We start from the raw sequence: 26,632 nt of genomic DNA, 5'->3' as shown, positions 1-26,632 counted from the left end.
TCAAACTACTTTCTGCCTGCTAACTACCAGCAACACTATTCATTGCTAACTGTTCATTCTCTCAACCTATTACAATTTCTCCGCGGATAGAAACTTGGAAATTATTTCAAACAACCTAAACAATTTCCTACAACTAAAATTTTACATTTTGCATTATTTCAAACATTTTATTATGAATCCAGTATATCACTTCAGAAGTAAAGTTGAGCCGCGCATTAACACTACATTCAACGGCCAGCCAGCTTATATTACTGAATACAGCATTGCCTTTTTTACAGATCGTGAAGCAATAATTAGTATTAACATGCAACAGGACAATATTGTCAACAATATTTATTCAATTTCTTTTATCTCCCTTACAGTGAATGAGACATCAGCCGTATGGCAAACAATTCTACAATGCATACAATCGGGAAATAATTATATTAATGTGAATTTTTATCTTAACTCAGAAGGAGAACCAGTTGCAGTAGAACCATCGCAACCAACCATTTCTGAAAGTCCCGAAAGCCCTGACCCTACATCAGACCACAATTCAACTGAATTTAATTATATTCCAATTTCTCCCCATCACCCATTCCATTCTCAGATGACTCCATGTAAACTTCCTCAAATATTTGCATTTCTATTCCATTAAAAAATCTTATCTCATGTCTTATCCACCAACCCCAACTTTCACCACAATTGACCAATCAGAAGACACCATTCCTTACATCTCTCCAATTCCAACCCAATTTCCACTTTATGCTTACTTTCTCACTGATTTTGATATAAAACTTGCAGTCTTTTCTGAATACTTCATATTCCCCTGCAACACCTTATGCTTCTGGATTAACTTTTTGGATAATAATCAAGAAAAAAAAATCACTTTGGAACCAGATCATCCAAATTTTCTTACCTTTTTGAATTTCTTACAAAACACCAAAGAAGAATTTTTAGAAGGCGAATTTGACCTGTAATTTCTTTTTTTTTAAAAAAAAAACCATATTTACCTTTTCTTTCCCTGATATTTCCAAATCTCAAAACCTACCAATTCTGAATTTTCTTAAAAATCATGACAAGCATTTGGGACCAAATCCGAAATTACGTCGGCCCAGAAGACATCGCCCCAAAATTTCACACGAACCACAACATCAACGTTTGCGTGAAAGTAGGAATCCAATACAGGGAATGTTTTTTCAATGAATATGTCATATTACAAAATGGAACCATCGTGATCTGGGCACACTCCCATACAGGCCTTCTCACGAAAAAATGTTTTTTCTACACAACCTGGGAATACTACACCTACGTTTACCACTTCATCACTTCATCCCAAGGTACCCAACTCACCCACCAATTCTGGGATTTTATTCATATGGACAATGACGACCCCATTGAGTTTGACCCTGTTGGCATCCGTGTATTCACTTAGACTTGCATAAATTTCTTTAATTTTTTTTATTCGAAATTTTTTTTTAAATCTTTTCTCTCATGAGTCGCAATTAATTTAATGTAGTACTTATTTTATAAACACCGCAAATTATTCAAATGTAACGTCTCCTCTTCTTATTTTTATTTTCTTACCAATTTAATTTTTTACTTCTGACCAAAAAAAAAATTTACTCGTGAGTCATAACTCGTGAGCACAATGAGCAAGCACCCCTAACATAGCAAACTATTATTAATTAATCTATTCCCAACCATTCTCAACAAAAATTAACATCCCACCTTGATATCACTTCGAAGGGCACGCGACTGAAAGTCAAAATATTAATTGCTTAAACTACATACGACTGTGCAAAATAACGACCCAAAAAACTGACGAAACATCATTTTTTTTCAAAACAACACCAAAACACAGACAGGACCCTAACCGATTGCTCAGTATCAACGAAAAATAATCCTTTCAAAATACGTTGAAAGGGCACGGGATTGAAATAATAAAATCTCAAAAAAAAGTAAAAAAAAACCTGGCAGTATAGTTCTAACCCTAGAAAAAAAATGTAAATTAAAGTTGAACAACTCACTTATTCCATTGAAGGATCCTTTGGAGGAAGAAACAAATACACAATATTCTCGTTATCGTTCGATTGCGTTTGTTATTTGTTTTTAAAATTAGACCACTATTAGCGAAACTTTGCACATGCTCAGTCACATCACTAGCACCACCAGTTGATACTTCTCTTTCTGTCGCCCAGTCTAACACTGCCTTTTTATTTTTATTTGATATTACAATTCTTTTTACCACACCTTTACGCACACCATAAGCAAACGATCCCAAAGTCCGATCGACAACTTGATTCGATTGATCACGCGCCTCCCAACCCGTCACTAACGACAAATCTTTTGTAAAAGTTAAAACAGCATGCGCACACAACGAAGGCTGGCACAACACATTATCTTTCGTCGGAATGAAAAACCAAACATCCTTTCCCAAACCACTTGCAGAAGGACGCCTCTTAATTAAATCCATAAAATATTGCGGAGTACCCATAACATTATTAAAATCCCTTGATGTCTGATAACTTCCACAAATCAGAAACAATTTCTCACCACACGGCGTTTTCGAAACACTATCATTACCCCCAATCTCAACATGTGCCGCCGTCCACCAATCATTCCATTGTAACATGGCATCTCTCCTTACACCAGTAAAACCATCAGGCAAAACACCACTCATCAAACCATCCACACAAAACGTCCAACCTATTGAATTACACAAACCAGCATACGACCCAACTTCTTGATACAACCTGCTATCACCACTCTCCAACTTTAATTTACTAACATAATTATACACATCGCCCTGATCTCTACAGCCCCGGAACCCTTCTACTAAACTTTCTTGTAATCCCACAATTTCTTCATTATTTATTGCCAATGGTACCTTTGGCCAACCATTCTCTCCAACCAGTCCCCCTCTACCTTCTATAGTTAACCTATTCTTTAAGGAGTTCCAACTATTTATACCCCGCCCATCGACTGTTTCCACTTCTTTCCATCCGAGACTTATTAATTTTTTCCGATCGTAGTACTGATGTTTGAACTCGTTCATTTCGATTAGCAAATCTTGTCTGCCTCGTGTCGTTCTAAACACGATAATTCTGTTTAAAATTACAAAAAAATATTAATGCTAGCCTATGAAATCCTAAATTGTTATAAGTAATTAACGAACCTTTTAGTGTCCATACTTTGAAAAAATAGAATATCCCGTCTCTTCGTTATTACAATTAATCGTTTTTGCAAAGCTTCGATGAAATATCCAACAGTCGATGAATAACGCCGCTATTAAAGTTTGACATCTTCGCAGTAAAAGTATTCTGAATAACTTTATCAATAGAGCAGTCAATCACACTGTTCTCAATTTACTTTCCTCCAAAACTTCCAGTAGTGACTGTCAATTACTGCCATACCGAGGGAATTACTTCCGAAAACTCCATTAGTGACTGTCATTTACTGCCATGCCGTGGGATTTTCTTCATTACTTTACTCCCCTCACAACGTGGAGCAAATGGAACTGCCACACTTGACAGATCACTACTACTTTAATCTTCCTGGGAAAAATGCAAATAAACCCGAAGAGATTATCAAATAACTGTCTCACTGATACAAAATCTAATGAACGGCCTCCCACTCTAACCTTACTCAGACAAAAAAAGAAACTATTCATCACTTTATCTATTCAGTTCCACTTTTATTTTTAACAGCGAAGAAAACAGCAGCGAAGAAAACACAACAAATGAACTATCAGCCTGACCCCACACAACTCTTCTCCTTCGACGGGAGGCTCGCCCTGCTAATAAAAATGGGCATACCAGAAACACCCCTTTACCGCACTTACGTGCAAATTACATACGTTTGGCAGGGCGAGCCCACGAACCTGGACGTCCTGAGAAAAACAGCCCTCATACCAAGACGAAGCAGACTTATGCCTCACTTAAGGAGTTGTGGGCGGTCAGGAGGCCCTAAATCTACAAATCGAGCCTCACCACTACGTAATCAGACATTTTTAATCTATTTTTGTACAAAACTGCACGCCTTTATTTTTCTAATGCATGCTTACTACGCCTGCCACGACCAACACGAACATCATTGAAAAATTTGGCAAGAATCGAGAAGACAAATCTTCAATCCCACCATAACCAACTGGACAAATATGGCTCCGATATGGCACGAAGCTCACATCCACTTGGCCAACGCGGAATGTAGTATTCTTCTCACAACATACAGCAGTCGCGTTCCGCAGCTCAATTTCTTCGCATACATGAGATGAGAAAACAAGAGGCCACAAAAGACCAAACAGAAAGTAAACTTTCAGCATTTTGATCTGGAATACTCAATAAAAACTTAGAACAAACCACTATTGATGTTGCTTTCCATTTATACTTAATTATCCCAGTAAATCCGTTGACTTTGACAATACCACTAATCAAGACCCACTTGGCACAGCACACTAGACAACCCTGTTTATAATCATAAGATTAAAGGTTCGAAACCCATCGCCTCCGCTTTTTCTGAAGAGCCGTAATATGACGATGCTAAATTTTGATTGGTTGAAAAAGACTTTTGTAAATTCATACAGCACGCTTTTATTATCTTGAAATTCAGACAGACGATTCTGCGCAGTACAGTTCAGTTGGTTACTAAATTACTTGAATTGAAAACTTGTAGCAGAAAAAGAGCGTTTTTACCGAACCCGCGCTCCGAATAGCACTTAGCAAAAACTTGCAATTAAAAGCCTTTATTAGAAAGGATATTGCAACGATAACTCGTCTTCATACAATATAGCACTTGGCACTAGCACCTACACAGCCGCCTCTAAAAAGATAGAAAAGGCAGAAGCAAACTAAGAAGAGAGTTATCATAAACACCAACAACAATCAATTTTGATTTCCCTTGAGATAATGAAGTTTAATCTCAATTTGAATTTCTCCGCTAAATCTAACATCCTGACCGAATTTATTGCAGATTAACAGCCCCCTTGCTTGGTAAAAATGAATTATTCATGAGAAGTTGACAAGAAAACATTAAGCTCCATTTTGAATTTAAGCAAAATGTTTAATTTCAACGAGAAAGGCAGTTTCGCCTCTATTTGCAACTTTTCCAAATCTCTTATTCTGACCAAATGTTTTGCAGATTCGCAGTCCCCTTGCTTGGTAAAAATGATTTATTAGCGAGAAGTTGACAAGAAACCTTTTTAATTGCTCTTGAACGCAGTTCATAGCAATTATTGTAAACGTGTGTGTCTTTTTTATGCAAAATTTTCGCTTGACGGTTTTGACTTTTCGAGTGACTTTTACGCCCTTGACTTTTTGCATTTCGCGTGATCTAAAATTCTCTCTCAATCACAATTTCAAGCAGCTGAACTCAATTGGCGGCAATTTAATACTAAAAGTCAAATAAAAAGTGCGCCAAAACTGGTGTCATTTTTTAACTTTAAATCTTAATAGTAGTATATGTTAACCTCTAATGTGGTTATTTGAAGCCCACTATAGAACTTCTTAGTCCCATTTAGGCTACCCCCCCCCCCCCCCCCGACTGAAGCAGGCTGCAATTGATTAGAGCTCCCACTAGTCGTTCAAGAGCAATTCTTCCGACGTTTATTCGGTTATGTTTTCCTGTAGCAACTACAACAGTCAGTTGGATTTAAATAATTTCTATTAAAAAACTGTTTTACCAGCATCTCGAAGTCTTTTTAGAGAAGACTTTTTCTAACAAATCGAATTTTTTCACGCAATTTCTCGAGCCCGCTGGAATCACATTGCAATCTAGGGAACCTCAAAAGGCAAAAATGAAAAATATGTGATGGGGAACTGCAAAGTGGCAAAATAACTACTGTCTCATTTCACAACCATCTTAAGGAAAGAAGACTTGCGAGAAAGAGTACTCTTTTTACTAATCGCATCCTTGTCGCAATTTTCCGATTCCACATGAATTATGATATAAATCACACTGCATGTAATTGGTACAACCTAGTTAAGTGCAGAGTACAGAAAAGACAGTTCAAGTTTTAATTGTGTGCATCAATGACTTTGATGCCACTTATTTTCAGTGACATCGTAAAAACAGGCTGTGCCAAATGTTTGTTACTCTTTTACCTTGTCTCTCAGTGGGTTTCGGGGTTTCAACAAAGTTGGCGTTTGCTGTGTAAACTCTCATTGAGGAGAGGTTTTTAGAAGTTGTTTGACTTAATCAATTAGATAAACCAGTTTTTCGAAAAAGAAAGATGAAATTTTTTTGAGATTTTTGTAGTGTTGTTTTTTTTCGTCGCCTTGTTATGTGATTCGTTTTTATCGGACGCTGTTCTTTTAAGGGGGCTGATTGTGTTGTCTTCAGTTTGTTCATTTCTTAGAGTGTTATTTGGAATTGACCTTGCTATATTTTGCTACTTTTTCGGATAAAATAGCTTTACCTTAATTCACAGCTTGTTCAACGTTTTGCTTGAAATCTTTTTGACTCATCTAGGCTAATTTTACTTGTCCCTCGTTCTGTCGAAACAGAGTCAATTCCAAAGAACAAAATCAAATTAAGCGATAAACCCATAAAAGCCCAATTTTAGATGCCTGCTTATAAGTTTTAATTAGCATCTCTAATGCTTTTTGATTTTGATACCAGCCCAGTATGCTCCCAATGTGAAGCAAGTGTCTTGCTACAATATGAGATAAAAGTTTCGACCTTTAATATTTTTGTGTACAACAATCAATCTGTTCCCTTGTTTCTGTTTTTCAGTACCAATCGTGGTTACGGGAATCATTGGCAGCTACTTTCCGGAAATCTGCCGGTATGTTTTAAGTTTTCAGTTTCGATGTTTTTGTGGTATTTGAAGACACCGATATGAAGATCACTGTTTAATTTGGCTTTGGTAAAATGTTCAACTAACTCTTCAATTTGATGCATTAGTAGCTCAAGGAAACTACTAGGCTATTGGAGCCAATTTTCCTCTAATATCTATGTGCCGACATCGCAATGTTCTAATTACAAGTGTTTTTTTTGCATTCGTGCAAACAATTGGGACTAAGAACTATTATTTTCTGATATGTTGATATTGTTATTTTTAATGAATCTCAAACGAAGTTTGTAGCTATCATTGTAGTTCAGTGGTCTTTTATTGCGATTTTTTTAATTGAATGATTATTTTGTCTGACGCTCTTAACTTTTTGTCCTCAAAAACGGGATAAAAAGGTAAAGCCTGGAGGGCATTAGGCCGAGCAGCTCTCTTAGAGCCTTACTAGTCTAGGTGTGTGATTCGCCGAAACTGGTTTTTAAAATCCAAAGATTTGGATTTATTGGTATGCTGTCTTAAGATGTTTTTACGAATTTTTCTGCTGACATTTGGCTTTCCCAACGTGATAAACAGGTAAAGCTCGGCGGGTATTAAGTTGCAACAGAGGCCTTCAACTGGCTTTAATAGTCTTTTATTTGCTTAATGTGTTTTTGCTGCCCTGCCAATTAGTTATTCTGCATATTTTAGCAAAGATGATTTTATTCTGATGACAAAAGTTTGAATATTTTAGACAAGCTTGCAATGATTTTATACTTTTCAAGTTTTATGGAATTTTGCCATTTTCAGTGTTCCTGAACTCAAGTGGTCAAAAATATTTGTGAGGTTGGAGCTGCCCTCGCGTGTAAAATAATAGAATTACTTCTTTGGTTTTGAAGACATTGACATCAGAGCGAATCTTCAGTGTTTTTTGATTTATTTTTTGTTTTTGCTTGCTTCTGCCTTTATGCCTGTGTATGTTTCCTATGTGTCCAGCAAAATTTTTCTTTGCCTTTTGGCAGTTTTGATTGAAAAGCATGGCATTCAACTTGATTATCCTGATAGTGTATACATTTTGAATGCCGTTTTTGTTTTTTTTCTAATTTTGTGAATCTATGTTTGTCTTCTTGATTCGTAATGGTCATTTGTTATGTGTCCAGCAAAATTTTTCTTTGCCTTTTGGCAGTTTTGATTGAAAAGCATGGCATTCAACTTGATTATCCTGATAGTGTATACATTTTGAATGCCGTTTTTGTTTTTTTTTCTAATTTTGTGAATCTATGTTTGTCTTCTTGATTCGTAATGGTCATTTGTTATGTGTCCAGCAAAATTTTTCTTTGCCTTTTGGCAGTTTTGATTGAAAAGCATGGCATTCAACTTGATTATCCTGATAGTTTATACATTTTGAATGCCGTTTTTGTTTTTTTTCTAATTTTGTGAATCTATGTTTGTCTTCGATTCGTAATGGTAATTTGTTCTGCTGGTCAGATAAAGGAGTTCTTAGTTCTTCATTCAGTTCTTTGGATTGTATTTCAGGACTTGTCATGTTATTTTTTCCCGAACTGACAAGTAAATTACTGTCATGATCAGTCGGCTGAAGTTTAGGAATCAGTAATAGTTTATACATTCTATTTCTGCAGTAGAATGTTTTGAATTCAAATTAAGGGTTCCGTTTTCTGCTAAATCTAAAATTAACTTTTGAAATAGCGAATGTTTTTTTTCGAATGGTACAAGTTTAAATTGCTTGAGCAGATGTTGTTTTATCGTTTTCAGAATGCCTTATTTTTGTAAGGAACGTTTGGTTGCTTTTAATATATCCAGATGTTCTGATCCGCAATTTTCCTCCCCAGGAGAAAGTTACGTGTACAAAATGCATTTCCTGAATAAATGTCAGTTCTTAACTTCGAAACACTCATTTGAGTTAGTAGCAATTCTGCTGGTAAAATGAGAAAAGTCATTGTTTGAGAGGTGATTCATGCAGTGAAGGGCGGCTCTCAATCTAAAGAGTTCAATCCCCCCCCCCCCCCCCCCACTCAACCTTCATTCCCCACACCACTCACCCTCTAAGCCAACTGCTCACCGGTCGCTCGAGAGCAATTCGCCCGACGTTAGTATAATTTTAAGATGCTTAATAGCCGCCCTCATCTTCTCAGCCGGCTATTATAGCGCTCCTAATTTTTTTTACAATTCGAAGAATTTGAATTGTATTGGGGCGCTGTATTTTTTTTTAAGATGTGTTCATACATTTTTCAATGACTTTGATCTTTCAAAACGGGATAAACAGGCAAAGCCCAGCGGGAATTAAGTTTCACTAGAGTCCCAAGTATACCAGTGGGCTTCAGTATTCCTTCAAGTGCTTAGAGTGGTGCAGCTGATGGGATGGCCTTAATTTAAGGTTAAAAGATCATTTTTAGGAGTTTTTGGGCAATTTTTCATGTTTTGTGATTTTTTTGAGTTTTCAGTTTGATTAGTCTTAGGTTGAAGATTTTAAAAGTTGATGAAGGCCTTTTGTGTGACAAAATTAATTGTTATGACGATTTTATGAGCTATATGTTTTGATACTACAAACACAAACACGCAAAATAATACTAATTTTGGCAATTTTCATGTTTTTTTGAAAATTTTTGTCATTTGAGTTTTTCCATTATCAGAGGCCAGGGAATCTCCTTTAAGGTTTGATAATAGGGCACTGCATGGTTTCTAGTAACAATGGATTGTTTTTCAACATTTCAGTTTCTCAATTTTTAGCATTTTTTGATAAAATCTGCAAATTTTTTCAAGGTCTCCTAAAGTTTTTGTCAATTTTTGATTTGTCCATTCTCAAGTGTCAGAAAACCTATTCCACGGTCTGATAAAAAGTTATTGATTGGTTGTTAGTTTCAATGGATTTATTTTTAACAATTTAACCTTTCGAATTTCAGATATTTTTAAATAAAATTCGCACTTTTTTCATGTTTTTTCAAAACATTTGTCTTTTCTTCAGTTTTTCTTGCCTCAGTAGCCAAGTAGCCTCATCCAGGGTTTGATAGTATGATATGTTATTAAATAGTTGTTAGGGGGCAATTGAATGGTTTCAACCTTTTAATAGAACAAATTTCTATTTGAAGTTTTTAAAAAATTATTGCCTATCGATCTTTGAGCCAATTAATTTTTTAATGCTTGGAATTGGGTTAGTGGATAGCCTCTAGAGATACAGAAATGATTCTGAAGATATTTATGTCACAATATTGGGCAACATTTTCTTAAATTTTGCAATTGATTTTGTTTTTTTAAAGTTTTCCGGTCATTTTCGAGTTAATCGATCTTCAAGGGCCAATGATTTTTTTTCAGGTCTTGCAAATTTAATACTGGACCGATTTCAGAAACAAAAGTTGGTTTTGAACATATTTTTGCAATAGGTATATTTAAAGGGAGGGGTCAAATTTTGTTGTGTCAGTAGTTAACGTTATCATAAAAATATCTCGAATTAAAATACCGTTTCTGTTTAGGTATTGGGTTTCACCTTCTGTTGGGGGGTTGTTCCAAGCTTTTGTTACCTGGGATATATCCTACATCGAAACTTTTAGTTCTCAGTTGTCTGCACTTGTAATTAAATAAAGTTTTTAAACGAAATTGATTTGATGCTTTGGCATACAGAAATTAAATGCAGTTTTATTAACTAGTATACCAGCTCTCGTATCACTTTCGGACATGAAGCGTTCAGAAGCCCACTAAGTTAAATGTGATTGTATCACAGCTTTGTATTCAGTTATCGGGGGGTTTTCATACTTACGTGCTTGTGCGAGTACAATTTGGAGTGTTAATTCAAAATGTTCCAAGTGTTGCCTTCTGCAACGTTCAATTTCATTTCAGATCAGAAAGCTAGAAATGTCGACTGCCAAAACCAAGGCTGCTAGTGGAGGTGCCAAGCGGAAAGGTGCCGGTACAACTGGAAAGCCAGAGCTAACTGAAGAACAGAAACAAGAAATTAGAGAAGCTTTCGACTTGTTCGACACCGAAGGCAGTGGAACCATAGACGCCAAAGAACTCAAAGTTGCGTTAAGGGCATTAGGATTCGAGCCAAAGAAAGAAGAAATTAAAAGAATGACTCAGGAACTCGACATCGATTCCTCCGGAAAGATTGACTATCGAAGCTTTTTAGACCTGATGACTCAGAAAATGACAGAAAAAGATCCAAAAGAGGAAATCTTGAAGGCCTTTCGACTGTTTGACGACGATAACACAGGAAAGATTTCCTTCAAGAATCTCAAGAGGGTTGCGAAGGAATTGGGGGAGGAGTTGACAGACGAGGAGCTGCAGGAGATGATTGACGAAGCAGATCGGGACAATGACGGAGAGATTAGCGAGGCAGAGTTCCTCAGAATCATGAAGAAAACCAGTCTTTATTAAATCAAATAGTGAACAAGCTAATATCAGGGTTTTGGCTCCGTTGAAATGGTAGTTCGCTTTTGTTTTTTTAAAGAAAATAGGTGAGCACAACTTTTAAGGTATTCGAGACTTCCGAAGTTATCTTGCTTTCCTATCATTTTTTGATTAACTTGTAAAATGTAAATTTTCTCGATGTATTGAGAGAGTAAAAATGGAAAGGTCTTTTGGTCGCAATGTTACGATCGGTTTGACAACTTGAGCGCTGCGACCTCTGCTGAAATGTGCTCTATACTTTGATTCAATTTTTTTGCTTCGCTACTGTGAAACGCGCTTTTAGGTAGTCAAAGCCTTAGTTATAGAGCTACTTAAGATTGGTCAATTGAGGCGAAGTAAAGATTAATTTTCTCGAATACACAAACCAACTTGTAACACTTAAATGCTGCAATACAATTAGTAGTTGAACAGACTTTGTCCTGACTCCACAAAACTGCCTGTTTGTGTTCATAAATGTGGGAGATTGTCAACGTGAAGCATGAGTTTGGTTCTTTTCCTGTTTAAACAACCCTCATTTAAAGATTGTCTTGCAATGCAGAATTTACATTTTACACAACCTGGGTGTCTAATTATGATGGTTGAATTGGAGAAGAATCAAAATATGATCCATTTTCGCTTCTAAATCAGTCGATAGTCAATAAAAGATTTTCAATTGGTTTGCGAATTATGATTTCCTGTTTTTGTAAATCTGTGTATGATATGTAGATAATCTACGTTTAATCGTAATTCAATGCTCGAACACTTTGCTCTGAATCGATTCAAATTTATAATTAGTGTTGCAACATTTTTTTTCAAAATTGAGGAATATATATGCCAGGCTGACTTTTTTCGTCAGTCAAATTTTCACTTTGTTTACGCATCGTAAAAAAAGAAAAACACCATTTTGTAGTCCTCAGGATCTAGTTCTGATTTATATAAAAAATTATCAGAAATTTGAAAAGGGACAACGATTCAAAATTTCCAAGGAAAAATCGAAAGGGAAAATCGTCCTTTTGGAGGGGGTGTGTGGGGGTGGGGTGGGTGGCACAGATAGCGTTGAAAATTTAAGGTAAAAACAAACGGAAATTTCGAAAAAAATTCAATTAAAAATTTTACTCTTTTGTTTTTCTCTGTTTTCTGTATCTGTGTCGTTCAGTTTTACTACTTTTATCTTTGCAGAATGTGCTTAGGCGTTTCCGTTTTTGTCCATCAAAAAAACGGTATTTAAAAAGACAGAAAAAAAGCGGTAAATTGCTTTCGGATTCTCCCAACGGTTTCTCTGACAGCAATTAATGGTTGTTTTTGCAACCTTGAGAGTTATGTTGGAACATACTGTGCTACGCACAGACTCGCACAAGATATCTTGTTAGAGATTCCTTTTTGAAATTCAATGAGCTATTCTGTATATAAACCGGAGTGTCGTTTCTAAGTTTCTATTTGAATACCAGGCTCGATAATGTGGGGCGCATAATTTTGGGAACCCTTTTTTCGATCTATGAAGCAATATTGTACTCCTTGTGTCTTTTTATGCAATTTGTTTGCTTGACTGTTTCGGAAATTCTTTCGATTGGTTGAGAGATTTAGATTTGACTTCGTTCACAGGAATGGAATAGACTTGTAAAGACCGAGGACATTAAGCGTCTACGTAGTTCTCGGCAAGTTTGTTTAGGCTCTATGTTTGCGCTCTCTATTTTGAGCTCAGGGATCGGAGACTCTTGGTCCTCAACACGTTTTTCCAGCAGTTGGAGAAGTTTGTTTTTTTTGCAGTAATTATGTGGCAGTTGTCTCTTCATTCTCCGTTTTGCTAAATCAGTTGGTTCAGCTAATATGATCTGAAAGACATTTTTAGCTTAACTTTTGGATCAATTGGTGAGACCGTTTCTTATTTTCAAGAGCATAATGTTGGGGAAACAATTTTGTTGGAACTGGCAGTATTTATAGTAGACGGATTTTTTAATAGCCGCCCTCATCTTCTCAGCCGGCCATTATAGCGCTCCTATTTTTTTAAAATTCAAAGAATTTCAATTGGATTGGGGTGCTGTGCTGTCTTTTTTACGACTCGAAGAGGTGTATTGGAGATTTTTTTCTAAGATATTTTCTAGATATAGAGTATTGGATATTTTTTAATCAATTTTATTGGAGTGATTTTTGAAGCGGGAAATGAAACGCTTGAAAAAATTTTATAGTGATTTTGGTGGTGAACAAAAGTGAAGAGCGGAGCGAAAAGATAGTGGTTTTTGTTCATACCGCTGTTTTTGAGAGAGCGAAAAATTGATGTGTGAAAAAATTTTCTTTAAGCGAGCGAATTTTTTTTGTAGCGGCTCTTAAAAGCAGTTTTTTTGCAACTTTTGATGGTTATGAGGTTTGATATGATATTGTATTAGTTTTAGGCTTGTTTTGGTAGGAATTGAAGGTTTCAAGTAGTAAGTTTGAGTTTTTTAGAAGAAATTTAATGATTTTTTGCCTGTTTTTTGTTTTAATGTTTTAAGTGGGATTTTAATAGAAGTTTGTGACTTAAGAGGTATTCAGTTACCAATTGACTTAAGTTTTCTTGGTATAAATTAGTTGTTTCTTAGGAAAATTTACAGAAAAATTGTGAAATTTTAAGCCATTTTTCTAATTGTTTTGCAGTTTATCTTTTTTTTAAATCTTTGACAACTTTTTTTTAGCCTATTATGACTTGCCCATTGTTTTGCGAGCTTTTCATTGCTCTAATTGCAAAGGAAATTTTTTACGCTTTTTGTTTTCTTGTACTATATAAAAAACTCAAGTTAAAAAAACTTAAGTTTTTATAGTTTTTTTTTTGTTCAATTTATTTTTGAATGCCGTTTCTATTCTTCCTTAACTTTTTTATGGCATTTGTGGAGGTTCAGGGTTCACAATAGTTGTTCAGTTGTTTAGTCATAAGGATGGGCAATTTTCTCCTTCGAGTCGTTTCGGGAATTCTTCCGGCTATGTTTTTTCTGTTCACACATTTTCATGATTTTTGAAGTCAAATTGGAGTAGTGATTTTGGTCACGCCGAAACAGGAAGTGGAGCGAAAAAGCGAGTGGTTTTGAGGCGTGGAATTTTTTCGCTATAAATTTATAGTAGAGTGAGAAAACGGTGTTTGAACCAAAATTCGCTTTCTCACTAGTGGTTTTTTGTTCGCATGCGGCAATTTCACTTTGATTTTTGCTGTTTTTTTCCGATTTTTTGGATCGGAGTTTTTTCTATTCCGTTCTAGGTCTAGTTTTCTGTTTAGTCAATGAAAATTCTTTGAATTGTACGTCAGGACTTTTCCTGCTATGTTCTTTTACTTCGTCAAACAAAAAATGTTTCGCTTTTCCTCATTTTGCCGCTTTTTCGTGAAATCTTTGACTTCTCTAGGCTAGTTTTTTTCTTCTCTCATTCTGCTAAAAGTGATTATTGAACATCCGTTGCTCAGCAAAGCAATTCAAAATGAACAGAGTCAGTATAAAAAATTGAAGTCCGAAATAGAAACGGGATAAACCCATAAAGCCCAATTTTAGATGCCTGCTATTTGAACGTCGTTTCTATAAGTCTTAGTTACCATCTCTAATGCGTATTGTTATTGATAGTAGCCCCTGTAGCCTCTCTCTAAGAAACAGAAGTATGTTCAACTACGAAATGCCATCAAAATAAATCGGACTTAAAAAATATTTTTGTACAAAAATCTTTTTTTTCATTATCTTCTATTCTTTCAATCCCAATCAGGCTTATTGGAATCAACGGCGGCTATTTTCAGGCAATCTGCCGGGTATGTTTAAAATTGCTGTTTAATTTTTTACTGATGTTTGAGAAGCAAAGATACGAGCTCCTTAATATTCTGGGGCAAACATTAATCGAAAACAACACATGAAATACGTAAATAAGGGAAAAATTCTAAAAACAGAGTCAGAGAGGAGTAAAATCTACATAATCATTCCAATACAGGCAAAGATAAAAGTCAGCATTTTTAGCAGAAGTAGCCTTCCTATCGCTCTAATAATATCTTCGGGGTGGGTTTTAATTGTGGTTTTTGCAACTAAATGAACCGATTGAGCTAAAATAGACTGCTGTTACGGTAAATTATCTGATTCTTGGCGAAAAATTATAGAGTTTTGCCAATACAACCATTGTTCGACCGAAAAGGAACAAAAGGTAAAAATGTCAATTTGTGCAAATTTGATGTTAAAATTGAACAGAAATAGTGATAATCAGCCAAAATGCGCAAAACTTAGCTCCAGCAAAAGAAAACGTTCTTCGCACTGTTTGCGTGAAATATATCAATTGAACAAAAAATACCCACTAAATGTGGAAATGTATATACCACCCCCCTCCCCCATACACACACACGCACACACAATCACACCATACGCACACACGTACGCAATATATATAATATATTTATATATATATATATATATATATATATATATATATATTTATATATTTATATATATATTTATATATATATATATATATATATATATATATATATAACTTACGCACACACATACACACGCTCGCGGGCAAAGTGGGGTCGGAACACTTATATAAATTTGAATAGTTGAATGACTTTCAGATAATTTTAAGGTGTCATTTGATTGATTTGTAAGAGTAAGCTTTACTGTGAGGAAGAAGATATATGTTCATCTGTACACAGACTATGTTTTACGTTTGTACTTGTTATTAATTATTGAAATTAATAAGTTAAACACTGGAATCTATGCGTTAGCGTAAATACAATAATCTGTTCTGATTATAACATGAATCGTCTTGAGTCATTATCAGTTAAAAACGTATTCACGCGCGGCTTAACGCACCGCTTTTTTGTACAAAACTGATCAACATTTTAAGTTCTATTTACCAACAATTATTATTGCAATTCTGATAGGTGCACAAGTCCAACACGTTGAAAGCAAAAGCTGAGGAAAATTGTTTTTGAAATTTTTATAGTTTAAATAGCTGTGTTACCTGCAAATATTAACAAGAGCTAATTTTTGTAGTTAACAAGTCTAATGAATTTCAGATTTCATGGAAAAATGATGGACATTGCGTCCAAATGACATAAGAAAAGTCACCCTTTTTATGTGATAATTCCATTCTAATCAATTGATATATAGATAGAACAGCACTGAACATAAATACGAAGTATGAACAGTTACTCATCTAGCGACAGCTCAGATCTGTCAATGACGAGTAACAGTACCACTGGAATCAGCATTACAGCCACAGCTCAATTTGGAGTCACACATATTTCACAGCAGAGTCCGGCTTCCTCGAGTGAGAACGAATCGTCTTCCTCTAGTGGAAATGCAGCTGCTTCTTCATCTTCGTCCTCGACTTCGGGAGGAAATTTGGTGGGTATATTTTGGAAAACTTTCAAATTTACAATTACTTGGTTAACATGATATTGTCATCAACACAACAGATTACCAGTTTATTTAATCTAATATCAGCAGTCAGTTTCTTTTCTTCACAAGAAATAGGCCTCGTACATTATGCTTTTGTTCTCCCCACTTAGATCAGGTAAGAACGAAAACATGTGATCTTAGGCATTAATTTAGCTAGAGGGCTTTCTCCTGGATACATAATGTAGTTTTTCGGGTTGATGACCTTTTCAAATTGAGCCCAATTGAAGTTGCTCGCTCCATCGTCAATTTGATTTTAGGTTGATGCCCCCACTCATTTGGTGACAAAACGTCAGAGCGCTAATAATTGGCGTTAAAATTTGTTGTCCCTGCTGATTGGGTGACTTACAAAATAGATTTTTGAATCCATGCCAGTACAAGTACGCTGCCCTCTCAAGTTTCGCGATAAATATTTGATAACGTTTATCCGATTACAACTGGAACGTCAACATACTTCTTCAAGGTATAAAGGCTCCATCTTCATAGCGAAACGATCTCCATTGCGATCTAGTTCCTCTGATGAACAGATTTGAAGCCCTTAAGATGGCAAAATTCAATCTCAGTTTGACCCAGTTCATGATAATGCTGTAGGGTTTGTCCCACTTAGAAGCGAGTCTGTCCGCCAGTCTTCTGAGAAAAATTTTGCTCTCTGGCCATCATGCCGTCAACACTGAATATTAACAGAGTAAAAGCTATATGCTTTTCCTGGCAAGCCGCGGAGTATTTTTTCCTCTTTTCGTCGGCGCAGCTTTCCATTACATCCTCTGGATTTCTGTTGCTGTAAGATTTTGCCTCAGTGTCTGTGACACGAATATCAAACGAGGCAGTTTCTTGCGGGCTCCAGACACCTCTTATGAGAAGATCGGCTCTTAACGGTTTCTGATTCTCTGAGTGTTCACGAAGTACTGGCTTTTTGAGTGTGAGTCCATGCAAGGCACGATAAGTCTACCAATAGATCTCTAATTTCATTATGACTTTGTGTAATCAGGCCTCCTTTTTTGCAGATTAGGGCATGCTGAACATGGAAATTTTCACCACAGCGGTCACATTTCACAGGGAGATTTGTTAGGGGTAAACCGTATCTTAGCGCCATGGAATCCTGGAATTCGTTCTTCGACAAAACAAAATTGTCTCTCTCTGACACTTTTGCTGTTAACCAACAAGAGCCCGTTTTGAAATTCCGCTCCATTCTTTTTCTCTCTGATGTGCATGCTTGTTCTAACAAGCCCTTATATGTGTTTCTCTGCTGGGACTCATTTTCCAGCTGAAAACTTTGTTTGCTGCTGCGAACGTGAGTTTTGTGTTCGTCGATGTCCAATGTCGTTCCATTCAAAATAGAATCCGAAGTCAGTGAAGATGTTTTCTTGGACATTTCAAACTGCTCACTTGCTTTTACCACTGGGTCTGGAATACCTAATCCTCCGTTCTTAGCAGACAAACTGAACAGGCTACGTTGAGGTTTACTCACATTATAAATGTTAGTTATGGTTGATATTAATTGGTTTTTTAATGAATCTTCTAGTGGTTTAAAAAATTCATCGCAACCTGGGACAACTCTCAACAGAAAATTCCATTCGGCCTGGACTGATTTAGTGAACACCGGGAAACTCTCATGAGGGCAGAAATTGGCTGCAGCGCTCAAAAGTTGAATCTTAGCCTGCCTTTGACTTTTTGACTTTTTCGGGAATAAATTCTTTCATGGTAGTTTCATCGCCAATGAAGCCTCCAGGATAAGGTTTTCCAGTTACAATTTTCAAACCGCTTTGCTTAAAGCAACGCTTCGCTTCATCAACGTGGTCGGGTTGAACAATAAAGCTTTTTTTGGCTCAGGTTAGTATTCATACTTCGGCCCCTCATCAACTACTTGTTGCAGCCACTGTTTTAAGTCATCGCGGCATCATCTGTATAAAAACTTTGTTATGTTTCGTCGGGTTGTGCAATTTTTTGATTAAAGGCAATAGAGCAACACCATAAAACAGCATTGAAAGAGGGTCGCCTTTAGTTGTCCCTTCTTCGCTGCGGATAAAGACGTCAGTATTGCTCAGCACAAGTTTAGAGCTTTCCTGGTAACTATTGTACAGAAAAGTGGAAGCTCTTGGCCAAAGGGTTCTAGCGTTTAGAAGTGCGGAAGTTCTGTCTTGTGAAATTACTTGGTTAATTACTCCAGTTTTAATTACTCCATATACACTGAAATCTAACGGATGTGTTTCAACACTGATGTTTTGCCTGAAATGCTTCCAATGTTTTCTACGTTTTTCTTCACCGCAGCTCTGACTCTTGAGAGTTTCTGTTGCAATAAGAACTGATCAGAGTCTAGTTTTCACGAATATCGAACAAAGCAGTGTTTCAGAGTTTACTGTCGTGATCGGCACTCTCTGGCGAACAGTATCGAGGCGCCTTTGTAGATCTATTTTTAAAGTATTAAATTCTTCCTAAAATAAAAAGTAGCCGGCGAAACAGCACTAGCTACTGGAAAACAAATAAAAGCTGTCGTAAAACTCAAGAAATTTTAATAGGAAATTGAGTATAAGGATGAAAATTTGGTTTTAGGTGCCCCTGAATATGCACAGAATGAGCAGTGGTCAACAACAGCAGCAGCCTTCATCGAACTCTGGCAATGCTGGTAGCAGCAGTAGTAGTAGCAGTGTGGTGTGTGCAACTGCACCTGCTACCTCCAGTAGTACAAACAACAACAATGCTGTCGCATCCACATCCTCAGACCACCTCTTATTCCCATCCTCACATCAGTCTGCCCTCTCTTCCTCCTCTACAGGTGATCTCTCAATTTCGATATCAATTTTGTTTCCTTCTAACAAATAGTAGTATTCTCTCTCTAGGTATTGATTCGTAATTCTCCGTCTTGTTTTGTCAATATGCCGATTTAAAATTCTTGTGAGGTTTCAACTTACTCATTATTGAATACTTTGTCTTCTTAATTGACGGGAGGCAGTTCATTCCATAAATATACTTCCTTTTTTAAAGCTTTTTGGGCCTTCCTCTTAATAAAATGTCTCTTAATAAAATGGATACTCCTGAGGAAGTAGCATTTATCGTATTTCTTGTACAATGATGTTCAATAAATGACGGGGGAGTAATTTCATGCATTTTAGGTGTGCATTCCTCATCCTCGTCCACAAGTGGGGGTCTCTCTGGTGCTGATCTGTCTCTGCATGGTGGTCTATTTGCAGAGAACTGGGGCCATACGCAAGTGAAGATAATCAAGTTCTCTTACATGTGGACCATCAGCAACTTCAGTTACTGTCGTGAGGAAATGGGCGAAACACTCCGAAGCACGTCTTTCTCAACTCCACTCAACGACAAAATGAAATGGTCAGCAATGCTGTCAAGTAATTCAAGGTCAATGACCAGTGTATAAAGATAGCGATAAGATGTGTCTCCGAAATAAGCTATTGAAGTAACATGTACTGGGCTGATCTGAGAAAACTGAAGTATAATAAAATTTGAAGTATATTTTAACCAAATTAATGTTAACTGTTTGCTTTGATTTGCGTGTTTCTGCGTGCGTATTTGCAGAACCCAAAAATAATGGAGAGTGAGCCAAAAATTTTAGAAATATAGTATCGAAAACGAAGAAATATGCTTTCGAAAAAGCATTGATTAACTATTTATTCGTACTGAACGATTTCCGGATGCTAATCAAATTAACTGGGGCATTTTTCAGGTGTTTACGGGTGAACCCCAAGGGATTGGACGAGGAATCGAAAGAATACCTGAGTCTCTACCTGTACTTAGTGGCCTGTAACAAGAACGAGATCAGAGCCAAGTTCAAATTCTCAATCTTAAATGGAAAAGGAGAGGAAACGAAAGCTATGGGTTTGTATTGGAGTTATTTCCGTCTGAAGTAGTGACATTTGATTGAAAGTTTCTACTTTGGAGGGTTTGTAGTAGCCATAAGTTATCCAAGTTGCTCTATCGGAGTACTATTCGATCAGGCAGCGTTTTGACCTCGAAGTAGTGAGATGATGAACAGAGTTTTGCAGAGCGAGATAAACAAACAGACTTGTCCATAAAATTTTCAGTTTTTTCGTGATCGAAAACCTTTCCGATTTGGTTCATTTCTGGAGCTAAGAGGAACAAGTTCTTTTTATAGAAGCTATTGGTTAATGGATAAATAAAACAACGATTGTAAAATGGGTCCAACTTTTTCGCGACTTTTTGTGGTTTCAGGTCAATGGGGTACATGTCGTTTTTTCTCTAATATTTCACTAGACCCAAAGAGAATGAAGCTAGCAAACAGTCGCCTCTAAATTGAACGTTTCTTTTGCGCTTTTTGAGCCTCGACAGCTAATTTGAATTCCTTATAGCCGCCAACTTAAAAGTATCTTCGCATGAAATGAAAGAGAGCGTATGCGAAAAAACTTTTCTAGTGGAACTTGTAACTCGCCTACAGAAAACAAGGCGGCTCAGCAATGTGCGATGGCACATAAGGTTCCGACACCAACCATCCACAATTTTGGCATAATTGTCTACCAAATGAGGAACAGATAGAAAACCCAAAAATTATTTGGGAATCCCAAAAAAGCCCAAGTATTTTTCAAAAAAATCGTGTATGAATGATAAGATAGCCTCCAAAGCAAATAACTCAGTGGAGTAAAAATTGAAGCATTAAATTGATGTGATAAGCCAATATTAAGAAAGCGAGTCAAGACGAACAGCAAAATCAAACAACAACAACAACAACAAACATTAATTACATCATAAAATTTTTGTCCGTGTTAAAAAACAAAATTTAATAACAAAGTCAACATACCGTCAGATGAACCTTAACAAAATATGTTATAAATCACCAGAAAAGATATGGACCAGTCCATAAAAAGTTTTGGTAACAATTAGACGAAAAAGAAAAAAAACAGTAAAGTTAAAAAATTCGCTTATTTTTTTTAAAACAATTAACTTCAAAGTAATTAAAACCATTAGAAATCAAGTAAAATATCCAAACAGTTTACAATTAGCAATGCTTCTATAGAAGGGCATTAGGACCTGTCCTTATTCTTTTCTTTAAGCGGCTAAAAAGAACAACAACAAAAACAACAAACAAAAATTCAATTGAAATTTGCCAGAAAACGTTGTCAAAACCGTCAAGCCATATTTCGGCCCTCAAAATATATTTGTTTGCGCCTTCTTCAAACACCGATAATGTAGTATTTGGCCATTTATAAGTGAGACTAGGTAACAAGTAGACAAAAAAGAGAAAAGGGCAAAAGTATGTAATAATTTTGATTTTTTTTCGAAACAAAATTATATCCAAAGTCAAAAAACTTTAATTACAATATGAAATATTTAAATAGGGTCGTTTATTCATCCAAAGGAATTTTTTGAGACCTGCAATTTTCCAGGATAATTCTTGCGTCAAACATGACAAGAATCAAATTAATTTACTTTTTTTTGTGAAAAACCGGTGTCGAAGTCAGTAAGGTCATAGCGCATTCTTTAAAAAAATAGATTTTGGGAAATGAATCCGCTTTGACGCCTTCCCCTGACAGCCACAATGTCATATTTGACCTGTAAATAACGAGATAAGGTTCCAAATAGAAAAATAAAAAGAACAAACTTGCAGAGTTAAAAAGTTTTTTATTTTTAGTTTTGGAAAACGATTGTTTTCAATGTCATGAAAGCCATCAGCTGTCTTCTGATATCAGAATATCGGCTCGTCTATTCTTCCATAAAAGTCAGTGAAACTTATCATTATACAGGAAATTTCATACAACTGAAATGACAAAGTAAAAATGACAGTTAAAGACAAAATTAAATAATTCAAATAATTTCTCGAAGAAAAGTGTCGAGGCAGTTGAAACGATAATCTATATCTTTAAGATGTTCAATTGTGTTTCATTTTGAACGCTAATATTGTGATATGAGAACTGTCAGTAATGTGATAATGTGACTAGAAAACGTGAAAAACTGGCAAATTTCTAAAAACAAAAAAAATCTGAAACCTAACAGTATCAAAGCCAGAAAACAGTAACTTCAGGCTTAAAAACGCAATCGAGACTAAATTTCCAATCAGTAGAATGAAGAAGCATTCTTTCTTTGCTGATACTAAGCTGCAAGTTGACCAAATTAAGAAAAAAAGGAGGAAAAGTTCATTAAGCCATTATTTAAAAATCAATTTTTTTTTTAAATTCGAATTGATCATAAACTTTCAAGTAAAAAACTAATTGACCTAGCTTGGAGTTGCTTAGGAAGCCAATTGGACCTATCACTCCTGAGCTTTCATTTGATATGTTGTGTTCTTTATTATTAAAAAAAGGTCTTTTTTCAAAAAAAAAAGACCGACTGATTCCAATCCGAATTATTTTTGGATTGTAACACTCCAAGAAAACTAGCCCTGCTAATGCTTATTGTCCGTTAGGAACTATTGATTTTTCGAATTTTGTAGAGATAGATAATTTGTTAGTTGAAAACTCAAAAAAAAAATTCAGCATTTTTAATAAAAAACGAGTAAAGCTAGCAAAAAACGGCAAAGTTTTAATTACAGAGCACTCAGCGGAAGTTGAAGTAGGAATAGCCCCCTTCTGAGTCAACAAAAATTGTATTAGTGTTGTTTTGGGGTGTAGTGCCGGCAAATTTTATCAAAGTGGATTAAAGTAGCTTTTTTGTGCTGTTTTTGATGAAAAAGGCTGAATTTTGAAATATTTATCCAGAGTTTTTGATCAAAAAATTAAATCAGAATAATCAACAAGGCTTTTTTGTCCTTAAAAATGAAATCAACGACACTATTCTTAAAATTTTCATCAAATTTTAGCAAAGTTGACGAAAAATTAGGCAAAAATTTCGGAAAATGTGAATAAACGTGAATTCACTCTACTTTTTTCAGAAGTTTAAACCTCGATAACTCCCTGTAGAAAACGAAAATTAAATAAATCTTTTTAATTTCATATTCTACGCTGGACGAGCTTTTGATACCAGTCTCAACTCTCTACGATAAATATATCGATCGGCGAAAATTGACTGAACAAAAAAAACCCACTTGAGTATATAGTTCCTCTCCCCTCAAGAGGGGTCGGAACAAAAATACGTCAAATTGATTCCGTAACGAGTACTGACCAATATCTTGAAAAAAATGAGCGATATAGGTACCATTCGCTTATGGCGATATTGCCAAGGATTTTTTCGGTTTCTTCAACGAGGTCTTAGATGTTCGGGTGGTAAATTACGACTTAAAGGCATGTCATCCACTGGGTATTGTGAGTAAAAATGCAAAATGCACTGTATTAGTCAGTTTCGTTTATTTTGAAGTTAAAAACAGAATTCGCGTTCGAAATAAGTTTTTGAAATACTAACTGAACCCTGTTAATGGTAACCCAATCATCATAAGGATGTAAACTTTGAATGCTAATATTTTAGCTTAGCGACTGTTCATAAAATCTGTATTTTCTGCATGTTTTTTTGAAAATTTTTGTCTTGTTGTTCAATCCTAACTTTTGGACTATTTGAACTCTTTTAGGACTTGAAGATGGGTTTATGGAGTGTTTCTAGAGACAAAGAGATTGTTCTGAAGATATTATTAATGCGAATTTTGGCCACTATTTAACAAGATTTCTTAAGTTTTTCATCTTTGGGGGCCACTAAACCTTCATCAAAGGTATATATTTAAAAGGCATATCTGCTTTCAGGATGTTATGTGCAAGAATTTCAGCATGGCTAGTTTTTAATTTTCTGAAACTTTGTTTGTATCTTTGTCTGGCATTGTTCAATTGGTCTGCTGGTCTGATACAGTAATTTTATTTTTTTTTCGATTCTTTGGAATGTTTTTCAATTCGCTTTAGTTTTTCTTTGTTTAATAGCAGCCCTCATTTTCTCAGCCGGCTATTATAGCGCTCCTATTTTTTTACAATTCAAAGAATTTGAATTGTATTGGGGCGCTGTCTTTTTTTTAAGGTCTGTTCACACATTTTCATGATTTTTGAAGTCAAACTGGAGTAGTGATTTTGGTCACGCCGAAACAGGAAGTAAAGCGAAAAAGCGAGTGATTTTGCGGCGTGAAATTTTTTCGCTCTAAATTTATAGTAGAGTGAGAAAACGGTGTTTGAACAAAAATTCGCTTTCTCGCTAGTGGTTTTTTGTTCACATGCGGCAATTTCACTTTGATTTTTACTGTTTTTTCGATTTTTTTGGATCGGATTTTTTTCTAAATGGTTTTCCCAATCCATTCATAGTCCGTTCAAGGTCTAGTTTTCTGTTTAGTCAATGAAAATTCTATGAATTGTACGTCAGGACTTGTCCTGCTATGTTTTTTTTACTTTGTCAAATAAAAAAATGTTTCGCTTTACCTCATTTTGCCGCCTTTTCAACATTTTGCGTGAAATTTTTTTGACTTATCTAGGCTAGTTTCTCTCTTCTCTCATTCTGCTAAAAGTGATTTTGAACATCAGTTGCTCAGCAAAGCAATTCAAAATGAACAGAGTTAGTACAAAAATGGATGTCAGAAATAGAAACGAGATAAACCCATAAAGCCCAATTTTAGATGCCCGCTATTTGAACGTCGTTCCTATAAGTTTTATTTACCATCTCTAATGCGTATTGTTATTGATAGTAGCCCCTGTAGCCTCTCTCTAAGAAACAGAAGTATGTTCAACTACGAAATGCCATCAAAATAAATCGGACTTAAAAAAATGTTTTTGTACAAAAATTTTTTTTTTCAATATCTTCTGTTATTTCAATCCCAATCATGCTTATTGGAATCAACGGCGGCTATTTTCCGGCAATCGGCCGGGTATGTTTTTTATAAGTAACCACTTCTGACTTACCTCACTGTCGGAACTAAATAGATTTCTAATTTTTTCACCCATCGAATTACGAAATATAGTAAATACGGACGGTCAAGGTTATACGATCAAAATCAATAGATGCTAGTTAAACCGATAAAGCCTGGTCATTAAGTTGTAGTGCCTTAGTTTATCAAAGTTCATTAGAGAGATTTTTAGCCGGTAGTACTATCAAGCTTAACAGCCTTCAGATTAAAAGCTGAATTAATTATAATTTTAGAAGCTAATTGAGCTTTTTGACATAAATTAATAAACAAATGCTGTCATTTTTTATCTCTTTTCGTTTGGGTCATCTTCGGTTTACAAAGTTGGGGTTAAATTATAGGTTTCGAAAAATATTACACGAGATTTTGTCTTTGATAATTGACGAATAAAGACAATGCTGTCCAATAGTGTAGCATGTTTTAATTTTTCAAGCTACCTTACTTGATATCCTTTCCATGCTGGACGAGACAAAATTTATTCACAATTTTATAAAATATAAGCCATTTTTAGCAACAATTGTCATGCAGTTCTGGCCTTACTCTTGATGAAGTTGTCGTGCTGTTGTTTAGAGAGCCAGCGTGCGTACAGATTTGTGCAAGGGAAGGATTGGGGATTCAAGAAGTTCATTAGACGAGACTTTTTATTGGACGAAGTGAATGGACTCATCTGTGATGACAAACTCACTATTTATTGCGAGGTAAACTGTTTATGATGAATTATTGGACCGTAATATAGGTATGCTAGTTTGTGAAAGTTCTTGCCTAGTTTGTTAAGATAATTGTTGTTTTTAGTTTCATGTGTGTAGAAACGAAAGCGATCTTTCCATTGAGAATGATCAGAACATTATAAATCGGTGTGACTATCCATTGTGGATAAGGGATATAAATCTATCCATTATAGATGGTCATTTAACGATGAGTTCAATCGAAACCGGATCTATTCTGTCTTCCCCTCCCTCCCCCCCTACCGTGTTTTTAAGCACTTACAAATTGTGTTGGTATATAGCACATTACTATGTACAAAATGGCGTAAAACTAGGCCTTTCCCATTATGCCCCCTCCCCACAGCTTAGTGGTCATATAACGTATAGCCCCACCCCCACCCCCCATCATTGTAAACCTCCGTTAAGGGGGGCTATAATGAGAAAGAGCCGTGAAAGTTATATCCCCACTAATCGGGGTGCCGAATAGATCTCAATTGCATACTGTGACCTCAAATCTCGCTTTGACCTCTGGTCATAGCACATTTAAGCACGTGATATTTTCTCTCCAAGAAGCTGGGCCATTTTAAATTTTCAAAGTGGAAATATTATGCTGCCG

The 26,632-nt window shown here is 35.7% G+C and overlaps 2 protein-coding genes across 2 annotated transcripts in view; both read left to right on the top strand.

Moving 5' to 3' along the window:
* Positions 1-11,946, top strand: part of LOC142352034 (uncharacterized) — a 309,880-nt gene extending 297,934 nt beyond the window's left edge. Inside the window, exon 2 of the mRNA XM_075404376.1 lies at positions 10,597-11,946. Within this exon, the coding sequence (XP_075260491.1) occupies positions 10,610-11,131 (522 nt within the window). The 5' untranslated portion in view covers positions 10,597-10,609 and the 3' untranslated portion in view covers positions 11,132-11,946. The remainder of the gene's footprint in view (positions 1-10,596) is intronic.
* LOC142352033 (speckle-type POZ protein-like) overlaps positions 1-26,632 on the top strand; it is a 112,601-nt gene that overhangs the window by 77,427 nt on the left and 8,542 nt on the right. Inside the window, exons 2-6 of the mRNA XM_075404375.1 lie at positions 16,158-16,488; positions 19,090-19,312; positions 19,650-19,869; positions 20,222-20,373; positions 25,883-26,010. Coding sequence (XP_075260490.1) covers positions 16,282-16,488; positions 19,090-19,312; positions 19,650-19,869; positions 20,222-20,373; positions 25,883-26,010 — 930 coding nt within the window. The 5' untranslated portion in view covers positions 16,158-16,281. The remainder of the gene's footprint in view (positions 1-16,157; positions 16,489-19,089; positions 19,313-19,649; positions 19,870-20,221; positions 20,374-25,882; positions 26,011-26,632) is intronic.

The sequence above is a fragment of the Convolutriloba macropyga genome, chromosome 13, assembly GCF_964194025.1.
Source record: "Convolutriloba macropyga chromosome 13, txConMacr16.3, whole genome shotgun sequence".
NCBI lineage: Eukaryota > Metazoa > Xenacoelomorpha > Acoela > Convolutidae > Convolutriloba > Convolutriloba macropyga.
Note: the sequence above shows the minus strand (reverse complement) of the source record. Positions and strands in the feature narration are given on the sequence as shown.